Raw genomic sequence first — 25901 nt, forward strand, 5'->3', positions numbered from 1 at the left:
TTAGTTTCATTAGGGTTTTTTTTTTCTTACTGTTTTTCTGAGCTCTATTTCATTTATTTCCATTATGATCTTTGTCATTTCTGTCATTCTGCTGAACTTTGTTTTTTTTTCCCCCCTGTTTTCTTGAAGTATAAAGTTAGGTTATTGATTTGAGATCTGTCTTCTTAATATATGCATTTATCACCATAAAGTCTTCCCAGAACTGCTCTTGCAGCATCCCATAGGTCTTGGTATATTGTTTCCATTTTCATTTGCTTCAAGATATAGTTTAATTTCCCTTTTAATTTCTTCTTTAACACATTTGTTGTTAGGAATGTGTTGTTTAATGTCTACAGATTTGTAGATGTTCTGACTTTCCTTGTACTGATGTCTAGTTTAATAACTCCATGGTCAGAAATGATTCTTTGTATGATTTCGCTCTTCTTAAATTTGCCCAGACTTGTTTTGTGACTATCATATGGTCAATCCTGGAGAATGTCCCGTGTCTGCCAGAGATGAATGTATATCCTGCCTGTGTTGGAGGGAGTGTTCTCTTAGGTCTGTTTGGATTAGTGTATGGTTCAAGTCCAGTGTTTTCTTACCGATTTTCAGTTTGGATGATCTCTTCATTGCTAAAAGTAGGATGTTTAAGTCCTTTACTATTATTGGATTGTTGTATATGCACAACAGATAAGTTAATATTTGCTTAATATACTTAGGTGCTCTGATATTGCATATGTAAGTACATACATACACAATGGTTATGTCTTCTTGATGAATTTGCCACTTTCTCATTATATATTGACCTTCTTTGATTCTTGTTACCATTTTTGACTTAAAGTCTATTTTGTCTATTATGAGGATAGTTACTCTCACTTTCATTTGGATGCTGCTTGCATGGAACATCTCTTTCCATCCTTTCACTCTGCGCCTGTGTGAGTGCTGCCTTAAAGCTGAAGTGAGCCTCTTGTAGGCGGCATATAGCTGGGTCTTAATTATTTGCGCATCTAGCCACTCTGTCTTGTGATGGTAAATTCAGTCCATTTATGCTTAGCATTGTTACTGGTAATGTGAGGACTTGGTAATGCCCTCCTGTTCACTGTTTTCTGGTTGCTTTGTATTTCCATTGTTTCTTTCACTCTGTTTCTGCCTGTCTTTGTACATCGGTAACTTTCCATTTTGGTGTGCTGTTTCCCTCTTATCTCTTGGGCATCTGCTGTAGGTTTTCTGGTTTGTGGTTACCATGAGGCTTACATAAGACATTGCATAGATGAAACAGTTCATTTTAAGTTCATAGCAGCCTAACTCCACTTGTATATTTTGATGTCATTATCTGCCTCTTCTTACATTGTGTCTTTAGCACATTGTAGTCACTATAATAATTACTTTAATATTTACTTTTCCTTTGACCTGTATAGTAAAGTGGTTGACATTCCATCCTCTTACAGAATTGGAATTTTCTAAATTTGACTGTATATTTACCTTTTACCAGTGTGTTCTGTAGTCATGTGTTTTCATGTCCCTGATTAGCATCTATTCATTTCAGCTTAAAGGCCTCCTTTCAGCATTTCTTGCAGGGTGGGTCTCGTGGTGATGAACTCTCTCAGTTTTTGTCTGTCTTGGAAAGTCTTTTCCTCCTGCATATTTGAAAGATAATTTTGCTGGGTAGGTCTTGGCTGGTAGTTCTTTTCTCTCAATAGTTTGAATATGTGATTCCACTCTCTCCTGACCTGTAGGGTTTCTTCCTTTGCAGGTTACTATCTACTCCCACCCACCCCCCTGCCAGCTGTTTTTAGAATTCATTATTTTGGATGTTTGACAGGTTCATTATAATGTGTCTTAGAGTAACCTTGTGAACTTGGACGTCCATTTTTCTCTCCAGGTTTGGGAAGTTCTCAGCTATTTCTTTAAATAAATTTTCTGCCCCATATCCCTCTCTGCTCCTTCTGGAACCCTGATTTCTCTAATGTTAGGTTTTTGATGGAATCCCAATCCCATAGGCTTTCTTCAGTATTTTTCATTCTTTTCCCTTAACATGGGTATTTGAAATCTTCTGACTCACTTGTTATTTCTTCCTTAATTCTGCTCAACTGCTGATGCTCTCTATAGCATTTTTTATTTCATTCCATGAGCTCCTCAGCTCCAGAATTTCTGCTTGATTCTTTTTTTATGATTTATGTTTCTTTGGTAAATTACTCACTTTTAACCTGTATTTTTTCATAATCTTGTTAAATTGTCTGAGTTCTCTTATAGCTCACTGAGTTTGTTCAAAACAGCTATTCTTGAGTTTAGCTAGATTGCAAAAGCCCATGCTTTTGATGTCAGTTTTTAGGGAATTACTGTCTTTTAGGATGACACGTTTTCTCGATTTTTCATGTTTCTTGCAGTTCTACATTGCATTTTTTTGCACTTGAAAGGGCAGATACTGCCTTAAACTACTGCTGGTTGCCTTCAGATGGGATATTATGTTCTTTGATGCTCTTTATTGAAATTTGTCTGCCTTTGTGTGGGTACATCTTTCCACTCCTTTTCCTTCCTATGGTGGCAGAATTCTTCAGCTTTTCTGTCTTGTTCTTACAGCACCACGGGCTGACTCCTAGACCGTTCTTTTGTTTCCAGAAGGTGGTGCTGCTAGAGAAGTTTGCGGGTTCTCCCCTGCCCACAGATCCTGGCCTATTTTCTGAGCACACTTCCTGTCTACTGGAGCTTCCTCCTGCCGCACCACGTTTAGGACTGTGCACAAGATGCCAGCCACAGAGTTGGGGGAGTTGCGAGTTTAGCACTTGGGGATTTGGGGGTACTTGTGGACTCTCTAGGGAGATCTCCAGGTGTGGTATTCACAGATGCTCATGAGTGGACTTTAAAGAATGTGTGCCTTTAATGTCCTTTGATATTCCTACCTGTCTCTTTCCCAGTCTCCTCCCTCCTCCTTCCAGTCATGGAGGTCCACCTCAGTTCTCTGGGTGTTACTATAAAGAAACAGGTTTCTCCAGCTGTGACCTGCAACAGCAAGGTAGCCAGGCGCTCACTCACCTTTTCCCCTGAGGGACAGGTCGCTGCCACCTGATAATTTGACCCCATGCAGTGTTGCCAGGGGTTGGAGGAACGCTAGTAAACTTCTTTCCATCTCCAGTACTTACAAACTCACTTGTGTTTATTGCTCCAGCGGTATGCTGGCATTTCCCCTTGGGAAGGCTGGTTTTCTGCAGTTCCTCCCTTGTCGGTGGGTATCTGGCCAGGTCAGCCGTCTCCGGGTATTTTCTCAACCATGGCAGGAGGGCTCCAGGCAGGCCCACTGCTCCACTGGTTTCGTAGTCCTTGCCAAAATACGCCTGCCTGCTACCAGACGTACAGGTGGGCAGGCCTTCTCCCAAGGGTCCCAGAGTTCCACAAAGGAGCTTTTGTTCACAAATGGATGACTAATTCTTTGCTGCAAAGGGGAGACAAAAAGGAGGATGCATGATGCAGATGTACTCTGTGATGCTCTCTTTCTGATGCTTCTTCTCTCAGTTGCATCTAGGAGGCCCTTTAGGACTCTCCTACACTCAGCCTCTAGGAGACCCTGCCAGGAACACTCAGTAGGGCAGCCCCACTGCAGGGCCTGGGATTTCCATGGGAACCCACGAGTAAAGAGTCTAACCTTGTTGTTAAAGGTTATATTTTCTTCTAGATATAGAAGCAAATGCTACTCAATCAGGGTAGGAGGGGGCTTTGTTACCATCTCATTTTGCTAAGACATCACCGGCCAGAGAGAAGCAGTCCTGCCTAGCTGCAGAGGCCCCACCTGTGCACACCCTGGCATCTCCCACACTAGCCCATGCTGGGTGGAGGTTGGGGGGTTTTGAACAAGGGCCAGACTCCTTGCATCATTGTCCAGCACTCACAAGGCTCTTGCTGGAACAACGAGGGTAAACGGTTGCTGCTTGTTTCTGTTACTGCTGCAATATTGAGAGCTAAAGCTGTGTATCTTTTGCCCCCTATCAGTATATCTGGCTAGAATTCTGATCTTTGCAAATAAAGCTTAACCACCCACCCCACCCCCACCCCACCCAATGCTCAATTCAAGCAAAAGCTCCATCCTAATTAGGTGAAAGTCTGGAGTCAGCAGCTAATTTATTTGCCGTTAAAAACGCAGGGGACCCTTCTGCAGAGAAGCTGTATCTTTCAGGGGCTGCATCGCTGCTCGCTGGTTGTAACCTTAGACCAGCAGGGCTGGACCCTCCTTGTGTACCGCCGCCCAACAAATAACCTCAGTTCATGGTGGGAGCAGGGCCCAGCTGTCAGGCTGCCACAGGCAATGATGACTCATTGGAGAGAGTGGGGAAGAGGCACCGACCAAGCCCGGTAGCATCCAAGGCGAGCAAGCAGAGAGCCACTAGTCCCCCTGTGACCTTGCGAGGCTTCTCTGCGCCTCCCTCCCCCGACAGCTGTGGCCCTGACGTGGGCTCTCGGTCAGTCATGCTGAGCAGGCAGCTAAACTTCTGTGCTCCCAACCAGATGTATTTTTTACAGAATGAAAAGTCAACACAGAGGGCTTTCTTTGATTCCTAATAATATGGACCCTTTTTAAAAAATAAATTTATTTATTTATTAATTGAAGGATAATTGCTTTACAGAATTTTGTTGTTTTCTGTCAAACATCAGTGTGAGTCAGCCATAGGTATACATATGTCCCCTCCCTTTGGAACCTCCCTCCCATCTCCCGCCCCATCCCACCCCTCTAGATTGATACAGAGCCCCTGTTTGAGTTTCCTGAGCCATACAGCAAATTCCCCCTGGCTGTCTATTTTCCATATTGTGATATAAGTTTCCATGTTACTCTTTCCATACATCTCACCCTCTCCTCCCCTATCCTCATGTCTGTAAGTTTATTCTGTTTCTCCATTGCTGCCCTGTAAATACATTCTTCAGTACCATTTTTCTAGATTCTGTATATATGTGTTAGAATACGACATCTTTCTCTTTCTGACTCACTTCACTCCATATAATAGGTTCTTGGTTCATCCACCTCATTAGAACTGACTCAAATGTGTTCCTTTTTATGGCAGAGTAATATTCCATCGTGTATATGTACCACAGCTTCTTTATCCATTCATCTGTCGATGGGCATCTAGGTGCTTCCATGCTCTAGCTACTGTAAATAGTGCTGCAGTGAACAGTGGGACACATGTGTCTGTTTCAGTTCTGGTTTCCTCAGGGTATATGCCTTGGAATGGGATTGCCAAGTCATATGGTGGCTTTATTCTAGTTTTTTAGGGAATCTCCATACTGTCTTTCATAGTGGCTGTATCAATTTACATTCCCACCAACAGTGCAAGAGCGTTCCTTTTTCTCCACAACCTCTCCAGCATTTATTTGTTTATAGATTTTTGATGAGGGCCATTCTGACCAGTGTGAGGTGATATCTCACTGTAGTTTTGATTTCTCTTATAATGAGCGATGTTGAGCATCTTTTCATGTGTGTGTCAGCCATCTGTATGTCGTCTTTGGAGAAATGTCTGTTTAGATCTTGTTCCACTTTTGTTTGAGCTGGTTTTTTTTGGTATTGAGTTGCATAAGCTGCTTGTATATTTTGAAAGTTAATCCTTTGTCAGTTGTTTCATTTGCTATTATTTTTTCCCATTCTGAGGTTTGTCTTTTCACTGTGCTTATAGTTTCCTTTGCTGTGCAAAAACTTTTAAGTTTAATCAGGTCCCACTTGTTTACTTTTGTTTTTATTTCCATTACTCTAGGAGGTGGGTCATAGAGGGATCTTGCTTTGACTTATGTCATCGAGTTTTTCTATGTCTGTGTTTTCCTCTAAGGGTTTTAGTTTCTGGTCTTACATTTAGGTCTTTAATCCATTTTGAGTATATCTTTGTGTTTGGTATTGGGAAGTGTTTTAATTTCATTCTTTTACGTGTAGCTGTCCAGTTTCCCAGCACCATTTATTGAAGAGGCTGTCTTTGCCACATTGTATATTCTTGCCTCCTTTGTCAAAAATAAGGTACCCACCCCATAGGTGCATGGGTTTATTTCTGAGCTTTCTATCTTGTTCCATTGGTCTATATTTCTGTCTTTGTGCCAGTACCGTACTGTCTTGATGACTGTAGCTTTGTAGTATAATCTGGAGCCAGGAAGGTTGATTCCTCCAGCTCCATTCTTCTTTCTCAAGACTGCTTTGGCTATTCAGGGTCTTTCATGTTCCCATATGAACTGTGAAATTTTTTGTTCTAGTTCTGTGAAAAATGCCATTGGTAATTTGATAAGGATCGCATTTGATCTGTAGATTGCATTCAGTAGTATAGTCATTTTCACAATATCGATTCTTCCTACTCAGGAACAAGGAATATCTCCCCATCTGTTTGTTGTCTTTAATTTCTTTTATTAGTGTCTTACACTTTTCTGTGTAGTTTGTTTGTCTCCTTAGGTAAATTTATTCCTAGATATTTAATTCTTTTTGTTGCAGTGGTGAATGGGATCGATTCCTTAGTTTCTCTTTCTGATTTTTCGTTGTTAGTATATAGAAATGCAAGTGATTTCTGTGTATTGATTTTGCATCCTGCAACTTTGCTAAATTCACTGATTAGCTCTAGTCATACTATCTTCAGGGTTTTCTACGTACAGTATCATGTCATCTGCAAACAGTGAGAGCTTTATTTCTTCTTTTTTTGATCTGGATTCCTTTTGTTTATTTTTCTTCTCTGATTGCTGTAGCGAGGACTCCAGAACTATGTTCACTAGTAGTGGTTAAGGTGGACACCCTTGTCTTCTTCCTGATCTTAGGGGGAATGCTTTCACTGTTTCACCATTGAGAATAATGCTTGCTGTACGCTTATCATATATGGCCTTTACTGTGTTGAGGTAGGTTCCTTCTATGCCCATTTTTTGAAGAGTTTTAATCATAAATGGGTACTTAATTTTGTCAAAGGCTTTTTCTGCATGTATGAGGTTATCATGTGGTTTTTATCTTTCAATTTGTTAATATTGTGTATAATATTGATTGATTTGCATATATTGAAGAATCCTTGCATCCCTGGAATAAACCCAGCTTGATCATGGTGTATGAGCTTTTTGATGTGTTGCTGAATTCTGTTTACTAAAGTTTTGTTGAGGATTTTTGCATCTATGTTCATCAGTGATATTAGCCTATAGTTTTCTTTTTTTGTGTTGTGTTTGTCTGGTTTTAGCATCAGGGTGATGGTGGCCTTGTAGAATGAGTTTTGGAAATGTTCCTTCCTCTGCAGTTTTTTGAAAGAGTTTTAGAAGGATAGGCAAATGTTTAATAGAATTCTCCTGTGAAGCCATCTGGTCCTGGGCTTTTGTTTTTTGGGAGATTATTGATCACAGCTTCAATTTCCATGCTTGTAATTGAGTTGTTCATAATTTCTGTTTTTTCTTGGTTCAGTCTTGGAAGGTTGAACTTTTCAAAGAATCTGTCCGTTTCTTGCAGGTTATCCATTTTGTTGCCATATAGTTGTTCATAATAGCCTCTTAATATCCTTTGTATTTCTGCATTGTCTGTTCTAGCCTCCCCTTTTTCATTTCTAATTTTGTTGATTTGGTTCTTTTTTTCTTGATGAGTCTGGCTAAAGGTTTGTCAATTTTATCTTCTGAAAGAACCAGCTTTTAGTTTTATTAATCTTTACTATTGTTTCTTCCATTTCTTTTTCATTTATTTCTGCTCTGATCTTTATGATTTCTTTCCTTCTATTAATTTTAGGGGATTTTTATTCTTTTTTTTCCCAGTTGTTCTAGGTATAAATTTAGGTTGTCTGTTCAATGTTTCTTGAGGTAGGGTTATATTGCTATAAACTTCCCTCTTAAAACTGCTTTTGCTGTATCCCATAGGTTTTGAGTTGTGTTTTCATTGTCATTTGTTTCTAGAAATTTTTTGATTTCCCTTTTGATTTCTTCAGTAACCTGTTGGTTACTTAGAAACATTTAATCTCCATGTGTTTGTGTATTTACAAGTTTTTTTTTCTTGTAATTGACATCTAATCTCATAGCATTGTGGTCAGAGAAGATGCTTGATATGATTTCAATTTTCTTAAATTTCCTGAGGCTTGACTTGTGACCCAAGATGTGGTCTATCCTGGAGAATGTTCCATGTGCACTTGAGAAGGTGGTATATTTTTCTACATTTGGATGGAATGTCCTGAAGATATCAATGAGTTCCATCTCATCTAATGTATCACTTAAGACTTGTGTTTCCTTATTAATTTTCTGTTCTGATGATCTGTCCACTGGTGTGAGTGAGGGGTTAAAGTCTTCTACTATTAATGTGTTACTGTAAGTTTCTCCTTTTATGTCTGCTGGTGCTTATGTATTGAGGTGCTCCTATTTGAGGTGCATAGATATTTACAATTCTTATGTCTTCCTCTTGGATTGATCCCTTGATCATTGTGTAGTGTCCTTATCTCTTGTAATTTTCTTTAAGGTCTATTTTGTCTGATATGAGGATTGATTGCTACTCCAGCTTTCTTTTGCTTCCTATTTGCATGGAATATATTTTTCTATCCTCTCACTTTCAGTCTATATGTGTCTTGAGGTTCTAAGGGGGTTTCTTGTAGACAGCACATATATGGGTCTTGTTTTTGTATCTGTTCAGCTGGTTTGTGTCTTCTGGTTGGAGCATTTAATCTGTTTACATTTGAAGTAATTATTGATATGTATGTTCCTATTGCCATTTTCTTCATTGTTTGGGGTTGATTTTGTAGATCTTTTTCTTCTCTTGTATTTCTTGACTATATACGTCCCTTTTTATTTCTCCATCAATTTTGAATGAGATCCTTGCTGGGTACAATAATCTTGGTTGTAGATTTTTCCCTTTCAGTGCTTTAAATATACCGTGCCATTCCCTTCTGGTCGGCAGAGTTTGTGTGGACTCTCATTGCTGATTATAACTGGGCTTCGTGACCCCTTCTAGCCTTGTACTTACTGACCTTCCAGGTTGTTGGCTGTGGCCTGCCCGCCCCCACCAACTGTCTGTGCCTGGGGCAGAGGACAGGACGGTGCCTCGTGAGGGACGTGCATCACACATACCTCGTTGTCCCTGAGTTTCCTGGCTCCTCTGGGCTCGGACAGAGAAGCCCCATGCTGCACGTGCGGGCTGACACCCAGGAGACTCGTGCTTGTGTGCAGCATGACCAGTAGATGTGTTGCCAGGACACAGCAGTTTGTCCAGGAACTGGTGTACATTCTGCTGGGTCAGCACTCCTGCCGATGCTACAAAACGTGAATCCCTAGCTCTCAGGATCTAGTCCCCACCTCCTGCTCTGAGCATCTGCAGCCTCGCTCTTCCTGTGCCTTGTTTTTCTCCAGGAGGGATGGTTCCTTGTACCTACTGCAGCAGCAGACGCCTCAGCATCTTTGAAGGGCCAGGGACACCTGGTGCTCTGGCTGTGGGAGGGCGCTGTGGGTCAGCAGGTGCCTGGCAGGCAGGTTCTACAGCCTGGACCAGGGGCTCCTGGCTTTTATTCTCAGATGTTCCCTGACCCCACCAACTGCAGCCATCAGCCCAGGTTCTGCTGGGTTGGGGTCTTCAGAGCATTGCAGCCCTTCGAGGGCAGTGAGTCAGGCAGGCATGTGAGGCAGCTAGCACCTTCTGGTAGCTCCTGGGGGCTTCTGCACATCTTGGCCACCCGAAGAGCAAGCAGTGAACCCTTTCCTAAGAGTGGTTAGTGCTAATGGGGGCCCCCCTCCAGGTGTTTTCAGGGTCAGAGGCTAGCCCACGTGAGCCCCACTCCCTCGGCAGCTGACATTTCTTTTGAACAGAAGCCCTGGGTATAGCTCATGCCTGGAAGCAAGCTGCTTTCCTTGCCCATGGTCCAGAGGTGGGCAGGAAATGCCAGCCCCTCATTATAATATGCAGGGTCACAAGTAGCACCTAGGACGCTTGCCCCCAACCAACCTGTCAGGAACACCCGCCGAGCCCCGGGCCTGCAGTCTCTCCATCTGGTCCAGTTGCTCCGCATCTCCTAGGTGATGCTCACGTGGCTGGTAAAGACAGGGGGCCTGTCCCCATTTACAGACTCACAGAGGCACTCCCCTGCGTGCTGCTTCAGGTTCATGGACTGGCTGCCTCTGCTTCCTCGTCTCTCATCGCATACAGAAGTCATCAGTGCTGTTGCCTATTTGCAAACATAAACCCCGAAGGGGCCCTGGCCCTCAGCTGACGCGTCAGGAATGTAGTCTGTCGGCCAGCAGGTACCGCCCACAAGCTTCCTGCTGCTCTGAGTCTACTGAGAGACCCCACTCCACCGTCCCTGGGCCACGTACCAAGGTCCCCTTTTCACTCTGGCCGCCGTCCACACCTGACCTTCTGCGCTGATGTCTCCTCCCAGTAGAACAGGACTCTGTTGTGTCCACTGAGGGTCCCAGCGCCTGGTCTGGGGTAGGTGCCCTCGCTGGGATGGATGGATGAGAGGTGGGTAAGACCTCAGCCCTCCCCAGACGCTCTGAGCCACGGGGAGCCTTTCTCTGTGGATGTGAGCCCGTCCCATCCCCAAAGACATGTCGGGTGTGGCAGAGCTCTGCTGTCCTGCTCAGGAGCAGCAGGGCCAGAGAGAGACCAGGGTGAACATAAACTAGGCCCCAGGTGCCCTCGGCCGGCGCCACCGACAGGCATGCCTTGCCACCCACAGTGAGACTTCTCTGTGGCACCAAGTATGGTGAGCAAGACCCAGCGTGGCTTTTAGTTCTCGCAGCCACTGGCCCACCACCTGAAACAATCAAGCAATTTGCCATTGCAGATCTCGTTCAAGAGTCTCTTTCCAGGAAAGGCCAAACGTAAAGTTCCCACATCTCACATTTTATAGAAGGGGGGGCCTGAGAACCAAGTTAGACAAAGATGCTCCAGAGCAGGTCTTGCAAACTGTGTCCTAGTCTGCAGAGAAAAGATGGTGGAAGGAGTTTGGGAAGAGGGTTTGCTAGCCCAAGTTAGTTCGCTGTGATTACCCTCGGGGCATTCCGGCCGATCCTTACTCTAAGCAATGCAGCCCCAGCCCCTGCTTGCTAGTGGCGGATGCAGGCGTCTGCGCTGCTGCTCCGCTGGGGGAGTTACCGTTGGGCTCATAATCTGCGGGGTTTAATTATTTATTTTTCCTCCCTGTTATGTTGCCCTCTGAGCTTCCAAGGCTCGCCACAGACTCGGCAGGGAGAGTGCTTCCTGGTGTTTGGAAACTTCTTTTTAAGACCCCCTTCCTGGGACGGAGCTCCATCCCTACCTCTTTTGCCTCTTTTTTTGTCTTTTATATTTTTTCCTACCTCTTTTCGAAGACAATGAGCTGCTTTTCTGGGTGCCTGATGTCCTCTGCTGGCATTCAGAAGTTGTTTTGTGGAATTTACTCAGCGCTTAAATGTTCTTTTGATGAATTTGTGGGGGAGAAAGTGGTCTCCCCGTCCTATTCCTCCGCCATCTTAGGACCGCCTCCGGAGTTTGGGAAGAGGGAAAGGATGATTGCGAATTGGTACCTGTTCAGTGCTTACTCCATGCCAGTTCACAGATTCAGTCACTCCTGCAACCGCGTGCAGCAGATACATTTTTTGGAGGGCTGTGCCACACGGCATGTGGGCTCTTAGTCCCCTGACCAGGGATCAAATCCGTGCCCCCTGCATTGGAAGCATGGGGGTGTTATGCCCAAGGTCCCAATCCCAGGACTGAGAGAACAAGACATCCACAGCAATGCAAACGCAAAAAGGGAATTTATTGCTAGCTCGAGCCAGGGCCCAAGTTTCATCCAACGCAGTGGAGTGAAAATCACTTTATTAAGATGGCAGTTATTTTACACATTATGTTAATGTTACCTATTTTAATACAGTGGGAAATGACCAAAAGTCATTTTCCCCATAATAGGATAGGGAATTAACTCAAGAAAAATTAGAATATATACTTTCTCCTTTGAAATTATATTCCTAGTAAGCAACCAGTAATGCTATACTGCATTTGTGGGTTTGTCTTTTTTTTCACCTGACAGAATTGGGAGTAGTTCAGGTCCAGGAGGACAGCAAAGTCCTTGGGTCACAGAGGAGGGAAGATGGCTGGACAGGCGGCAAGACAGTTTCCCTTGATGCTTTCGTGTTCTCAGAGTGACTGAGAATGGATGAATGGATAAAGATAATATTATAATATATAATACATCAATATGTGTTATACACACACAGGAATATTATCTGGCCATGAGAAACAAGGAGACGCCACTATTTGCAACAACATGGACGCATCTAGGGAAGACTGTGCTGTGCTTAGTTGCTCAGTCGTGTCTGACTCTTTGCAACCCCATGGACTGTAGCCCACAGACTCCTCTCTCCATGGGGATTCTCCAGGCAAGAACACTGGAGTGGGTTGCCATGCTCTCCTCCAGGGGATCTTCCCGACCCAGGGATCAAACCCAGGTCTCCGGCATTGCAGGCGGATTCTTTACCTAATCCAAGCCACCGGGGAAACCCAGGGAGGCTTATGCTCGGTGAGATAAATTAGAAAACTCCTGTACAACCTCACTCACATGTGGAAAACTAAAAAAGCTAACGAATACTGTACAACCTCACTTACATGTGGAACCTAAAAAGCTAACGAATAGCGACAGTAGAATGGTGGTTACCAGAAGGTGGGGGAAATGAGATATCGGTCAAAGAGTACAGATTTCCAGTTATAAGAGGAACGAGTTCTGGGGATCTAGTATACAGCATGGTGGCTATGGTAATAATGCTGTATTATACACTGGAAAGCTGCTAAGTGAGATCTAAAAGTTCTCACCATAAAAAAGAAATGGTAACAATGTACCTTATTAGAGGTGTTCATGTTGCAATATTATAAGTGTGTCAAATCTACCCCTTGTACACCTTAAACTCCCACCAAGTTATATGTCAATTCCACCTTAAGAAAGACTTCTCAGCCCCCAGCTCAGGACTGGGGTCCTGAAGGGAGTTTGGACCCCCCAGCAGCCGCAACTCCACTGGCAGGGCCCGGTCAGGCCTTACAGGCTGGGGAAGGCTCAGTGTCAAGGTCCAGAGCTACACACACGTACTAATACCTGCCCCAGCCAACTCCACACTTACAAGTGAGAGTCAGTGATGTTTGCAGCCACTCTGGACTCTTACTGGCCCTGAGCCACTGATAATGTTTAGGAGTCAACCCTGACAGAGCTCCACTGGAGTCTGTTTTGCACAAAAGGCATATTCCACGCAGCAGGTACATCCTCCTTCCTCCCCCAAGATGGATGACTTAGCCACATGAGCTGGGCGGCTTCGTAGACACGGTCAGGTTTGTGAACGTTGCCCCGGCTGCAGGCCAGAGTGGGAATCAGGCTTTGACATCATGGCCCTCTGTCTGTCTGTTGCAGCTGGTGAGCGACTTGTTGGAATTTTGTTTCTATACCTTCCGGGAGTCCCAGGCCCTGAAAGTGGAGTTCCCAGCCATGCTGGTGGAGATCATCAGTGACCAGCTGCCCAAGGTGGAGTCCGGGAATGCCAAGACCCTTTACTTTCACAGGAAGTGACGGGAGACGTCTCACAAGAAGAACTTTGCCTTAAGTTTCCCCGTGTTGTTCCACACCCACGAAGGACCCAAGAAAAATCCTATTTTTGACACACATGATGGTTTATTCCCACTTGTTCAGCAGTTTCTCAAGTTGAAAATCATGTCAAGGGTTGGGAGGCAGGCAGGCAGGGTGACGTGGCTTTGGTGAGACCTGCACAGTCTGGAAGGTTCTTCCTTCTCCAACCCCCAGCGCTTAGAAACATGTTCCTGTTCCTCTGGATGAAAAGCCATATCTAGTCAATAACTTTCTGATTTTGATATTTTAACAGATGGAAGTTTTAACTATGCCATGTCGTTTCTGGGATCGTTCGCTTGTGTTAAAAGGGTTCAAGAACTAACGAACTTTTTCAAGCTCACCCTTGGTTTGCACATAAAAACGTATAGTCAATATGGGGCATTAATATTCTTTTGTTATTTAAAAAAACAAAAAAGAAAAAACATATACAGATTCCTGTTGTGTAATAACGGAGCACGTGGAGTGGACTGGCAGCTCCCTCGGGGTGCGTCTTCACCCACGTCTTTCTGCATCACTGGTATCCACACCCTCTCCACTTATTATTTAATTAGAATGGATAAGATGTTCAGAAAAATGCCTTGGTTTCAATTTCTAGTATCTATTGTGTTGGCTTTACAGATAATTTTTGCAGTCTTTTGCTGTGCTGTACATTATTGTATGTATAAATTGTGAAGGACCTAAAATAAGGTATAAGGAACTTTTGTAAATGAGACACATACAAAAAAAAAAAAAACTTTAATGGTTAATAGGATGAATGGGAAAGTATTTTTGAAAGAATTCTATTTTGCTGGAGACTATTTAAGTACTATCTTTGTCTAAACCAACAAGGTAAAAAAAAATTTTTTTTTGTAAAGTGAAATGTTCTGCATGCATCATGAACCGTTTACAGTGTATTTAAGAAAGGGAAAGCTGTGCCTTTTTTAGCTTCATATCTAATTTACCATTTTACAGTCTCTGTTGTAAATAACCACACTTAAACCTCTTGGTTGTCTCCAAGCCTTTCTACTTCTTCTGTACTTTCGTTTCGTCCTTGGTCTCCCGCTTGGGGTGTTCGTGGGACTAGAGTGCATTTTCCAGCTTCGGCTCCATCCTCCTTCCAGTGGGGACAGCGCAGCATGCTGTCTGCAGCTCCTTGAAGGCGTCCTTCGACGACACCCCTGTGAGAGGATGTCCCAGGAGTGCTGTGGCTTTAGGAAAGCTGCCTCTTTCCCCTCAAGAAGCAGAATCCACTTTAGGAGAGAGACTGGAAAGTCTGTGGCTCAGAGTGCTCATCCTCATCCCATTTTAGAAATTGAATTTTCTGCTTTCAGGGGGGCGGGGAAAAATTCCATGCACTCTCTCTGTCTGCAAAAGGTGAAATGTTCACTTCCGGTCACAGAAGGGGGCGTTGCACTCCTGGAACTGGTCACACGTAGGTCATGGCAGGAAGCCCTCGGAAGATGCCCCTGGGCACAGTTCAGTCAGAACAGCGTGGAGACCGCACGATAATTAGAGGGTTTTTAGATTTTTAAAAGGTAGGTTTTAAAAATAAAATTTTATATGTAAACAGTTTTGGAAAAAAAAAAAACACTACAGATCATAAAAGCAAGACAGTGGCACTAAAATTTTTAATTCACTAATCTGTTTGGCACTGAGGCAATTTATGGCTTTTTCTCTTGCCCCAAATCACAAACATATATATATATATCTCTTTGGGGAAACTGAATATGATTGCACTAAATAAACTACTTTGAATAGAGGCCAAATTAATCTTGGAAAAGTGATGATAATCATCAGGTACTCAGTGAAATCTTATTCTTTTCCAAAACCTAAAAGCTAGAGCTGGGGAACCCCAAGGCCGGGAGATGGCAGCGCTGGGATCAACCCTTTTCTCCAGGGTTCACCATGCAGGCAACATTACCCTGTCTCTCAGAAGGCACCTGCCTTATGCAAGGGGAAACCTGTGAAAGCTGCACTCAGACAGAGGAGTTTTTTCTTACATAATTTGCAATTTCAGGAATTTAATTTATAGGCAGATCTCTCAATACAGTCAACTTACATGCACAGCAATATGAAAGCCACACTTGGAAGGCGATAAATACACCACATGCAGACTGGGGGTTTCTGGGAAAGAAATGGCTTCATAAGAGCAGCTTTTAGCTCAGACTGACTTTTCCTGAAATCAGAATTTCAGCGTAACCGGGTTTGGGATGGAGACAGTCTGCATCAGCTTTTTGTATTAACAAAGTTACTGACTCTTTGTGTGTCTCCGGGCAACTTTGCTTGAGTAAACAGCAAAGCCATATTCTAAATCCACTGTTGAATGCCTGTCCCAGTCCAAATTGTCTGTCTGCTCTTATTTTTGTACCATATTGCTCTTTAAAATCTTGGTTTGGTACAATTCATAATTCACCGAAACTTCTTCATATAATTAAAAAAACCACACTAAATTAGTTTAAAATGAAGCAATTTATATCTTTATGCAAAAACATATGTCTGTCTTTGCAAAGGACTGTAAGCAGATTACAATAAATCCTTTACTTTAATCACCTGTTGTTTTGGAAACAGTTCATTTGAACGTCTATAGGAATACATGGATTTTGTGGCCTTTTAAATCTGGATCATATGCCCCTCTGCCTACATCCAAGATGAAATCACTATGCCCACGCCCTACCCATGTTAGGAAGCCCTGTGTTATCCACATATTAATTACTCTTTTGGGGGACTGGTTAAATGTTTTGTTTCTTAGTGCTAATATTTGGTTCACGGAAATATACCCCATGACAATTTTAGAACAATAATTACTGCTGATGTAGCCACTAAATTCGATACGTACATGGCCTCATTTATCTTCACAACCACATGGAAGCTTGTTTACAGACTCACCTGAGTACACCGGATGCCCCGGCTCATTCCCAGGTCCTCCGCCACACAGTGGAGTCTTTTCTCACCCCAGGTCCTCTTGGGCTGTCAAGAAACTCCAACAGCCATCAGTCATAATGCTTCTCACATTCCTTACAGGCTGCTCCTCTGGACCTCATTCAGCAATACAGACTGCAAAAGAGCAGTCAGGAATTATCAGCTCATCTGAAAACTAGAAAACACGTATTTCCCACAAGAGAAATTCATGTGTCATTTTTAATGTGTCATTTAAGTGACGGATCAGTCAAACTAGAAGACTGATGGTTAAACACAACTTTGCTTTAATACAACTGATCTATTTCTGAAACACAACATTAGCCATGAGACACAGCGCAGGAAAAAAACTTTTGAGCTTTGTGCACAGATTTGTTTGTTTGTAAAAATTTATTGAAAACGAAGATAATTTTACATCTTAGAATGTATGCAGTCTGACCTATGAGGGAACAGGGTTTCTCACAGAGAGCCTCTAACTTTAAACAAAAGCCATTATGGTCTGTGAGTCTGCATGGCTAGACATGGGGCCCCTTGGATGTGCACCTTTGGTTAAAGTGAGTACTCTTTCTTCATAGAGCAGGCTTGTTCCTGGGTCAATGAGCCAGGAACCTTCCTGTATTTCTAGGAAGGTCTTAACGTGCTCTCAGACCCAAAGGATCCACCTGCACATTTAGGAATCATTAGCTAAGAACTAAGTTTCTGCCGCTGAGCGAGCCAGCCAGCCACTGTACGCCAAAGCAGTAAAAATTATGCGTAGTGATGTTAGGGGTTTATTATAAGTGTCCCTCAAACAAATAGAAAACAACATTCCCTTATTCTAAAGTCAGCTTCACATGTGTGTCTCTCAGTTGTGTCTGGACTCTTTGCAACCCTATGGACTGCAGCACGCCAGGCTCCTCCATCCATGGGATTTCAGGCAAGAGCACTGGAGTGGGGTGCCATTTCCTTCTTCAGGGCAGCTCCACATGCTTTTTGATAAACTTCAGATGTCCACAGACTAAAATGACTTGATTACAAGTATCTCCAGCACGTTAATTTCAAATCATCCAATTGCTGTTGCAGCAATTTTCTTGGAAATGAAGCAGCGGCTTCCAAAAATAATGTTGGATAAGAGAAGAGTAAAATAGGATTTTAACATTCAACACAGACCAAACCTGTTGTTAGTTGCTAAGTCGTGTCCGACTCATTGCAACACCATGGACTGTAGCACTCCAGGTTTCCCTGTCCGTCACTACTTTCCGAAGTTTGCTCAAACTCATGTCCATTGAGTTGGTGATGCCATTCAACACCCATCCTCTGTCACCTGCTTCTCCTCTTGCCCTCAATCTTTCCCAGCATCAGGATCTTTTCCAATGGACATTCAGGACTGATTCCCTTTAGGAATGACTGGTTTGATCTCTTGCTGGCCAAGGGACTCAGACCAAACCTGAATCCAAAGCGAAGTGAATGAAGGAGCACAGTAGCAGTTTGCTGCAAACCACCCGAACACTGAGTGCTTTAAAGCAACCATCATTCATTATTCCCCTAAGTTAGCTAGCGGGGAAGTGCTGCTGGTCTGGGCCAGGCTGGGCTTGGTTGGGCTGGTCATGTAGCCAACTAGTCTGAGCTAGTTTTGCTCCATGCAGCCTCTCCTCTAGCAGGCCATCTGGGCATATTTTCATGGTATAAGCAAGGCTCTAGGACAGTGGAAATGTATAGCACTTTTCAAGCTTCTAATTGCATCAAGTTTGCCTCTGTTTCGTTGGCCAAAGCAAATTACGAAGTCAAATCCCATAGTTCACACGGGAGGGTTACCCATAAAGGGCATGCATCCAGTGAGGGATGAAATTTGGGATAATTCAACTGATGTGCCATGCACAACTTAGGTATTTTTCATAGAATTTATGTTGCCAAGACAGGGATTTTCAAGTTTTCCATGGCCAGAAAAACCCATTTCTTTGGATCTTCATGCCCTGGTCCAGCCTGATCCAGAGAGGGTTGTGGTGAAAACTTGCTTGAACTGAGTCAGATCATGTTCTGCCCACACTCCGAGCTGCTCCACCTGCAGCTGTTAAACCATCGAAGGAAGGAAAAATCCAGAAACTATAACGCATGGTATTGAGCAGCCTCAATGAATCCCATGCACTTACTGCCTAAGTCCAAAGTGCAAGTCTCTTGGTGGGCAAAAATTAAAACTCTTCTTTCCAATCAAGTTGATCTTCTGATAGGAAAGAATTCTCCAAGGTATTCTACTCAGCAGATTGAGACACTTTTAGCCAGACATGAAAGCATCAGGAGAATGTGCCAGCTTACCCAGACAGGGTAGCAATAAATTACCACCCAGGCCAGTCAAGGATAAAGAGTGCTGACAAGCATCGGAGAAGACGTTCTCAGAGCTCAAGCCAGAAAGCTGTTTGAGGACACGCTCCTGGAATAACTTCCTCCCACAGGAGGGAGGAAAGAAAGTCAGGTGGCTCTGGAAGATTCAGAGTCACGTAGAACATCTGGCTGGGGAAAGAGCCACCCAGGCTGGTGAGAGTCTTGAGGGGACAACCAGTGAGCAGGTGATAAGGGGTCCAGTGGGAAACGGAATGGGGATTCTTCCCTGGTAGTCCAATGGTTGAAAATCGGCCTTCCAATGCAGGGAACATGGGTTCAGTTCCTGGTTGGGGAACTAATATCCCACATACCTTGGAGCAACTAAGCCTGCACACCACAACTAATAACAGCCTCAACTAAACCAAATGAATTACTTTAAAAATAAAGGCATGGAGTGCCCTTGGGAAGGCAGGGGAAGGCGGGACAGTGTAGGGCAGAGGGAGAGAGCAAGGCATGGCCTTGGAGCGTGCAGGCTCGAGGGAAGCAGGGTGTGGCTGTGAGAGGAGAAGGGGGCAGAGACCAGCCCCCAGGTACCTCTGTGGTTGCCTTCTCCCATCTTCCGCATTTACTAAACCCCGTTTCTTGCTGGGTGCCCTCCAGACGCTTCACATCATCGTTTGTCACAGTCCTTCAAGGAGGCTGGTACCACTCTCTCCATTTCATGGCTGCAAACTGACACATAAGAGGTCAAGGGAACACATTCAAGATCAGCAAGGTACAAAACAGGGAAAATAGAATTTCAAAATAGGTATATATGTATATTTTTTTAACTCAAAACATGCACTTTTAGCCACCATGTTTGTTTCTTAGAAATGTCACAAGGTACCACAAACGGGGGGGCTTAAAACAGGGATGTCTTGTCTCCCCATCTGGGAGCCTGGAAGTCTGAGATCACAAGGTCATCAGGGTTGGGTCCCTCTAAGGGAGGATTCGGCCTCTCCTCCTGGCTTGTACGTGGCCACTGTCTCCCTGTGTGTCTTGACACTGTCTTCCCTTATGCTTGTCTCTGTCCAAATTGCCCCCTTCTCTAAGGACACCAGTCCAGCCCCACCAGCCTCACCTGAGTTGATGACATCTGCCATGATCCTGTTGCCCAATGAGGTCACATTCAGGTACCAGGGTTAGGACTTCAGCATATGAATTTTGGAAGGGGGTACACAATTCAACTCCTAACAGCCCTTACCCCCTACCAGCCCCCAGAAGTAAGATAATAAAGGAGAGTGTGACCAGCTTACTGAACTTGAACCAAGCTCTCTGCTCTTGACACCCTTCATTAAAATAACTGCCCCTGGCTGAGTCAGGCCCAGTAAAGTACGAATGCATTGAATGTCCACCACCAGCACAAACAGTCCAGTGTCCCCCCACCCCGCCACCCCCAGCTATAGATGGTTCTGTTGCTACAAAGAAAGAGGGGGTTATAACCGCCCCCCCTCAGGCCACCTGGCTCTGTTCTCATCCGGCGTTGTCCTTTCTGGGTGCAGGGACCCCCAGGGACAGCCTTTTAGTGACCTCATAGAATGCAAGCTCCACTGCAAGTAAGCAATCTGAGTGCCCTCTTTTGCTCAAAGCCCACCTCCCCCCGATCATGCTTCTGAAAGAACACGGGATGACAGCTGGTGGAGGCAGCTGGTGCTGAACTAGGTGGGCTGAGGGGCCTGGGTCCTGAGGGAGGCAGGGCCGCTGCTCAGCCAGCCTTCAGTAGATGCTCAGGGAACTACACCCACAGACCACCACACTCCTGTCTCTTCTGGGGAGAGATCTGCAGGTGGAAGAGAATACCTCCTGGTCCCGTTATTAAGCGTACTCTGGGCCAGGCCCAGAGGAAAGCTCCCCGGCCGGGGGCCGCCTGGCACCACCTATTCCCAGAGGAAGACACCCCGACACTCCAGCTCCCCGTTGGCGTAACCCTGTTCTTCTGGAACAGCCAGAGAGGAGTCTGCAGGGCTGGGGGAACCCTTGCAGGCAGCGCTATCCTGAGGCTTCACTACTGTTACACTGTCATCCTACAGGGCACAGATGCCCCGACAACAAAGATGCAAGCGACTCTCATATCAGTTAACATCAGTACGGGGGGCAGCAGTGACCAGACGGTGGCCCATGTCAACGGGGGCCGGAAGCAAGTGACTCCATCAGTACCGGGACTAGCATTGCCCGCTGAGCAGATACTATCACTTCAACCCCAAATCTCAGAGCATCCTTGGCTTTTGAGGAGGCAGGAACAGAATCAGAGTCTATTTAACTTGCCCTAAACCACACAGGTAGCCAGTGTGTGTGCTAAGTCACTTCAGTCATGTCTGACTCTGCGACTCTATGGACTCCAGCCCACCAGGCTCCTCTGTCCATGGGGATTCTCCAGCAAGAATACTAGAGTGTGTTGCCATGCCCTCCTCCAGGGAATCTTCCCACCGCAGGGATCAAGCCCACGTCTGTTTCTTTACCACTAGTGCCATCTGGAAAGCCCACCCTGGTAGCCAGACCTTACGGCAATTTCCATGACCAAGGAAGTGGTGAGAAATATACTTTGGGAGCTAACAGCAGCTTGGGGGCAACAGCAGTGAGCAAAGGCATCCAGTCTCAACTCGGTAGGTCCTCTGTCCACTGCTGATGGGTGGACTCCAGTGAAGAATACAGCTAGGAAATCGCTCCAGTGCTCATCTGAGTCCACTCACCCTGACTGCCCACGAGCTTGCACTTTCCCACAGAAATGGGGACATTTGCTCCCAGCCGAGCTTCTCTCCTGTACCTCTAACCAGCAGGCAGGAGCAGGAAGGGAGAACTCAAAACAGGCGCCACCCCCACCCTCTTGCCAGCCTGGCCCACAGCCCCAGGGCCAGGCATTGTCTGGGGCCCTGGGCCCCTGGTAGCTCCAATACTCTCCAGTGGGCCCACAGTTCAGCATTTTCAATTATATTGCACTAATGGCAACACACTCCAGTATTTCTTCCTCGATGACCCCATGGACAGAAGAGCCTGGTGGGCTACAGTCCGTGAGGTTGCCAAGAGTTGGACATGACTGAGCGACTTAACACATTAGTCAGAAAATGGATGCTTCTCAATGGGCCTGCCTCTCTACACACACCTGACCCCAAACTTGACATCTTACATGGTCCAGGGGAGGCGAGCTCCACACTGATAACCAGCACTCTGGGATCATCTCACCCGGGGAAGAGGGTGCCAGACACATCCTTCCAGGGACAATCTGAGGGGAGAACTGTAACAGACCAGGAAGCCTCTATGGAAAAAGAGAGATGCTGGGCCCCCCGAGCAGACCCTGGAGCAGGGCTGGCTTCACAGTCCTGAGGCCCCTACAAATGAGCTGCACACTCCAGGGACTCAAGGTCCGGGGACAGAGAGGTCCCCTCTTCCCGGAGAGGTTGGTTTAGGCTGTGCCTGGGAGTCAAAGGCTGGGAAGACCACAGAAGCATCACTTGGAGTACCCTGTGTGCAGGGATGTGGCAGAAGTTCCTCCAGGCATGCTCTGGGTCCATAGAGCCGAGACAGCCCTATAGCCCGGCTTAATCCAGATGGAGAGATGGGCACTGCAGTCTAGAAAAGAGGGAATGGGATTGGGAGGGGGAGGCTGGGGGGTGGGGGTCGTGATACAGGGCTGTACACAGAAGCTTATCAGGAGGTTGCCCTCACACACAAAGCTCTGGGGAAAGTGCCCCAGCTCCGTCCTGTTTGGGGTCTCCCAAGGCCCTCTGAGGTAGCTGGAAGGGACCCGCCAGGATCTCACTTGTCAGAGAGGGGACCCCTGTCCCCAGAAACACGCCCCATTCCAAAGCAGCCAGGCTGCTGGTTAATCCATCCTACCTGTGAGCGCGTGCATGCCAACACCAGGAGAGAGTGCGAGCCCACCCACCAGCCACACCAGGAGATGATACAGAGCGAGTGAGTTCCACCACCTCTTCCCCACGCGAGGACACAGATCCCATAGTAAATTAGACTTTATTTCACGTACAGAAAACTCGGGGCGGAAAGGGGATGTCGGGCAAACAGCACACCGGTGAGCAGCCCAGAGAAGCTTGTCATGAGCCCGCAGGCGCCCTAAGTCAGCGAGCGTGGGTCCCCGGGGAGGGCGGCCGTGCCTCCGGGCAGGAGCCTCGGTCTGCTGTGCAGCCTGTGCCGGCCTGCTGCAATCCCTCAATGACACCAGCGTTCAGGGCACATCTCCAGGTGTGAGGGAGGGGTCCCGTGACGGGGCCGCCAGTGGGGCGCCCTCCCCCTTGCTCTGGAGACCAGATAATTTAAAACCACAGGTCCCAAGGCATGCCAGATGCAGAGTCTCTCCTGTCCATCTGGACAGCCTTCTCCCGCTGCTCAGATCCGTACCGCCCAACACAGTTCACCCCCCACCTCGAGCTGTCTGTCCCCGCTCCCCACCCTGGAGTGTCCAGGTGGCCGTGGGTTCCGCCCAGGAGGTGGACGGGGCTCGCCGCTCCCAGGAAGGTGCTCTGGGGCCAGGGTCTGCGGCCGGGCGCTACAGCAGCTTGACGTAATTCTGTGGAATCAGCCCCCTCTTGCCATTCAAAGTCCCTTCCAGCCAGCCAGGTTCCCTTGAGGTTTGCACTGCAAAGGAAGAGACATCACTCATTACCAAAACACCCCAGGTACTTGCCACCAGTGAACTCCCTGCCTCGCAGTGTGTCAATCAAACCCAACGGGGGCTACTCCTGGGTCGTCTGGTTACAAGTCTGCACGAGAGTTATCTACAGGGCCCCCCCTCCCACCAGTCACCCCAGCCTCCATTCCTCCTCCCTACGGCAGCCTCCTAACCCATCCCCTCAGCGTCCGGTCGGGCTCCTCCTAAACCACGGTGCACCAGGGAGCTCAGTGAACTTTCCAGAACACCCGGCTGATCACAGCACAACCCTCCACGTTCCGAAGGAACAAACCCAAGCTTCCATAGGCACCTGGCCCGGCCACCTCCCCACCCGCCCCGACTCTGCCCACAGCAGGTCACCCAACAGGGAATGGCCCAGAGAAGCCCCCAAGTGAGTCTCCAGGCCTCTGCGTGGGCAGTGCTTTCCGCTGACGTCTACTTCCCCCACCTCTTCACGGGGGATTCTTCCTCTTCAGAGACCCCCAGACACCCTCTCCTCTGGGGAGTCTTCCTCGGCCATTCTCAGCAGTCGCCAGGCCTCACCAGCATCATCTGGGTACCCCATCTGCGTGGGGCGTCCCTGAGGGCAGGGGGAGGCCTTCCACACCTGAGCCAGTGTCGGGCGACTCCAGGTTCCACAAAGAGCCATAACGATACGCAGGACAATGACCACAGGCTGGACAGCACAGGGTCTAAGGCTCATCACCAGGGTCTGGAAGCATCTGGTCCCCCCACAGCCATGGGGCGATCCCAGCTCAGGCCAGACCAGGAGCAGACATGGAGCCATGTCCACAGAAGGAAGGGGAGGTGTGTCCCGACCCAGCAGACCAGGTCAGGAACTGGCCAAGCACAGCAGCCGTGACCACAAGCCATCAGAATAGCTGAAACCCAGCACACGCGGACATATGCCCAACACACAAAAGCTTCATGGGATAATGCTTCTCACTATGTTCAATGCGCTTTTTTTTTTTTTAATGCACGGTTTCCTATTTTTCAATGCTGACTGCAACTCAGCAAATGGAGTCCATAACCCACGCCTGTGAAGCCACCCACAGTCTGAGCTTTACACGGCTGGCCCTCTGCTCCCGCTCCCATTTACGCCTGGACAGCCTTCAGATGTTGGCACCCCACCTGCCCTCCAAGACCACTCTCAATGCTTCAGACCAGGTCAGAGGCCTCATAAATAACCCCTACACGTGCCTTGTGTACGTGTGTGTGTGCAGGCACGCACGTGTACATGTGTGTATTGGGAGGGGGGCGGGGTGTCTCATGAGAACATCATCTGCCCTGAGGCCTTACACACACAGCCCCCACTATGGGATATGGGAAGCACCGCCCCAGAATAACAGCTTAAGCATTAGGCGTCTCAACACTTCATGGCAAATAGATGGGAAAAAAGTAGAAGCAGTGACAGATTTTATTTTCTTGGGCTCCAAAATCACTGCAGACAGTGACCACAGCTGTGAAATTAAAAGATGCTTGCTCCTTGGAAGGAAAGCTATGGCAAACCTAGACAGCACATTAAAAAGCAAAGACATCATACGATACAGTCAAAGCTATGGTTTTCCCAGCAGTCATGCACAGATGTGAGAGGTGGATCATAAGGAAAGCTGCGCACTGAAGAATTGATGTTTTCGTACCATGGTGCTGAAGAAGACTCTTGAGAGTCCCTTGGACTGCAAGGAGATCAAATCAGTCCATCCTAAAGGAAATCAACCCTAAATATTCATTGGAAGGACTGATACTGAAGTTGAAGCTCCAAGACTTTAGCCACCTGATGCAAAAAGCCGACTCACTGGAAAAGACCCCAAGGCTGGGAAAGATTGAGGGCAGGAGAAGAGGGCAGCAGAGGATGAGATGGTTAGAGAGCATCACCGACTCAGTGGACATGAATTTACGCAAACTCCGGGAGATAGTGAAGGACAGAGGGGCCTAGCATGCTGTAGTCCATGAGTGGGTCACGAAGAGTGGGACATGACAGTGACTGAACAGCAAAGACGAAGGGTCTTCCACTGTCTGTGACCTTTAAGAACCTCCTTAAGAAACAGTCAGTCTGGGGGCATGGGTTCTGAACACAGTCCCCATGTGTATTTGCTGCTGCAAAACGAGGGGGCAGAGCTGCACGGTATGGAGTTCACATCAAATGACAGGCGAGTATGCTCGTGGAGAGGGAGGGTGTCAACACATCAGTAAGCACCTCTGGGGTAGCTGGCCTGGGGGAAGGCCTGAGGAACACCCGATACTCCCTGGGTGCCCCAGCCAGCCATCCAGACCAGCATCACAGACCGCCCCATCTGAGGGCTCTGTGCCTTGGCTCAAATTGGAGCCGGGTCCACAGCGCACCAAGCGAGGCTCTGTGGTCAGCAACAGCCTCCTCAGATGTCTGTGCTGCACTCGGGCCCCAAATGCTGCCCTGACACATCACCACCCGTGAGAACATCCTTGTGCATCAGGATGGAGGACCTGAGGCAGAGAGAGCTTAAGGAACTTGTCCAGGTCACACGGAAAGGGGAAAAGCCAACTGACCTCAG

At 46.7% G+C, this 25901-nt stretch overlaps 2 protein-coding genes across 2 annotated transcripts in view; one reads left to right on the plus strand and one right to left on the minus strand.

The window, feature by feature from the left end:
- The window catches only part of NR3C2 (nuclear receptor subfamily 3 group C member 2), a 419058-nt gene extending 405016 nt beyond the window's left edge, over positions 1–14042 (plus strand). Inside the window, exon 8 of the mRNA XM_052654629.1 lies at positions 13302–14042. Coding sequence (XP_052510589.1) covers positions 13302–13457 — 156 coding nt within the window. The 3' untranslated portion in view covers positions 13458–14042. The remainder of the gene's footprint in view (positions 1–13301) is intronic.
- An 8665-nt stretch (positions 14043–22707) lies between these two features.
- The window catches only part of ARHGAP10 (Rho GTPase activating protein 10), a 373897-nt gene continuing 370703 nt past the window's right edge, over positions 22708–25901 (minus strand). The window contains exon 23 of the mRNA XM_052654355.1: positions 22708–23336. Coding sequence (XP_052510315.1) covers positions 23248–23336 — 89 coding nt within the window. The 3' untranslated portion in view covers positions 22708–23247. The remainder of the gene's footprint in view (positions 23337–25901) is intronic.

This window comes from Budorcas taxicolor, chromosome 17, assembly GCF_023091745.1.
Source record: "Budorcas taxicolor isolate Tak-1 chromosome 17, Takin1.1, whole genome shotgun sequence".
In the NCBI taxonomy this organism is placed as follows: domain Eukaryota; kingdom Metazoa; phylum Chordata; class Mammalia; order Artiodactyla; family Bovidae; genus Budorcas; species Budorcas taxicolor.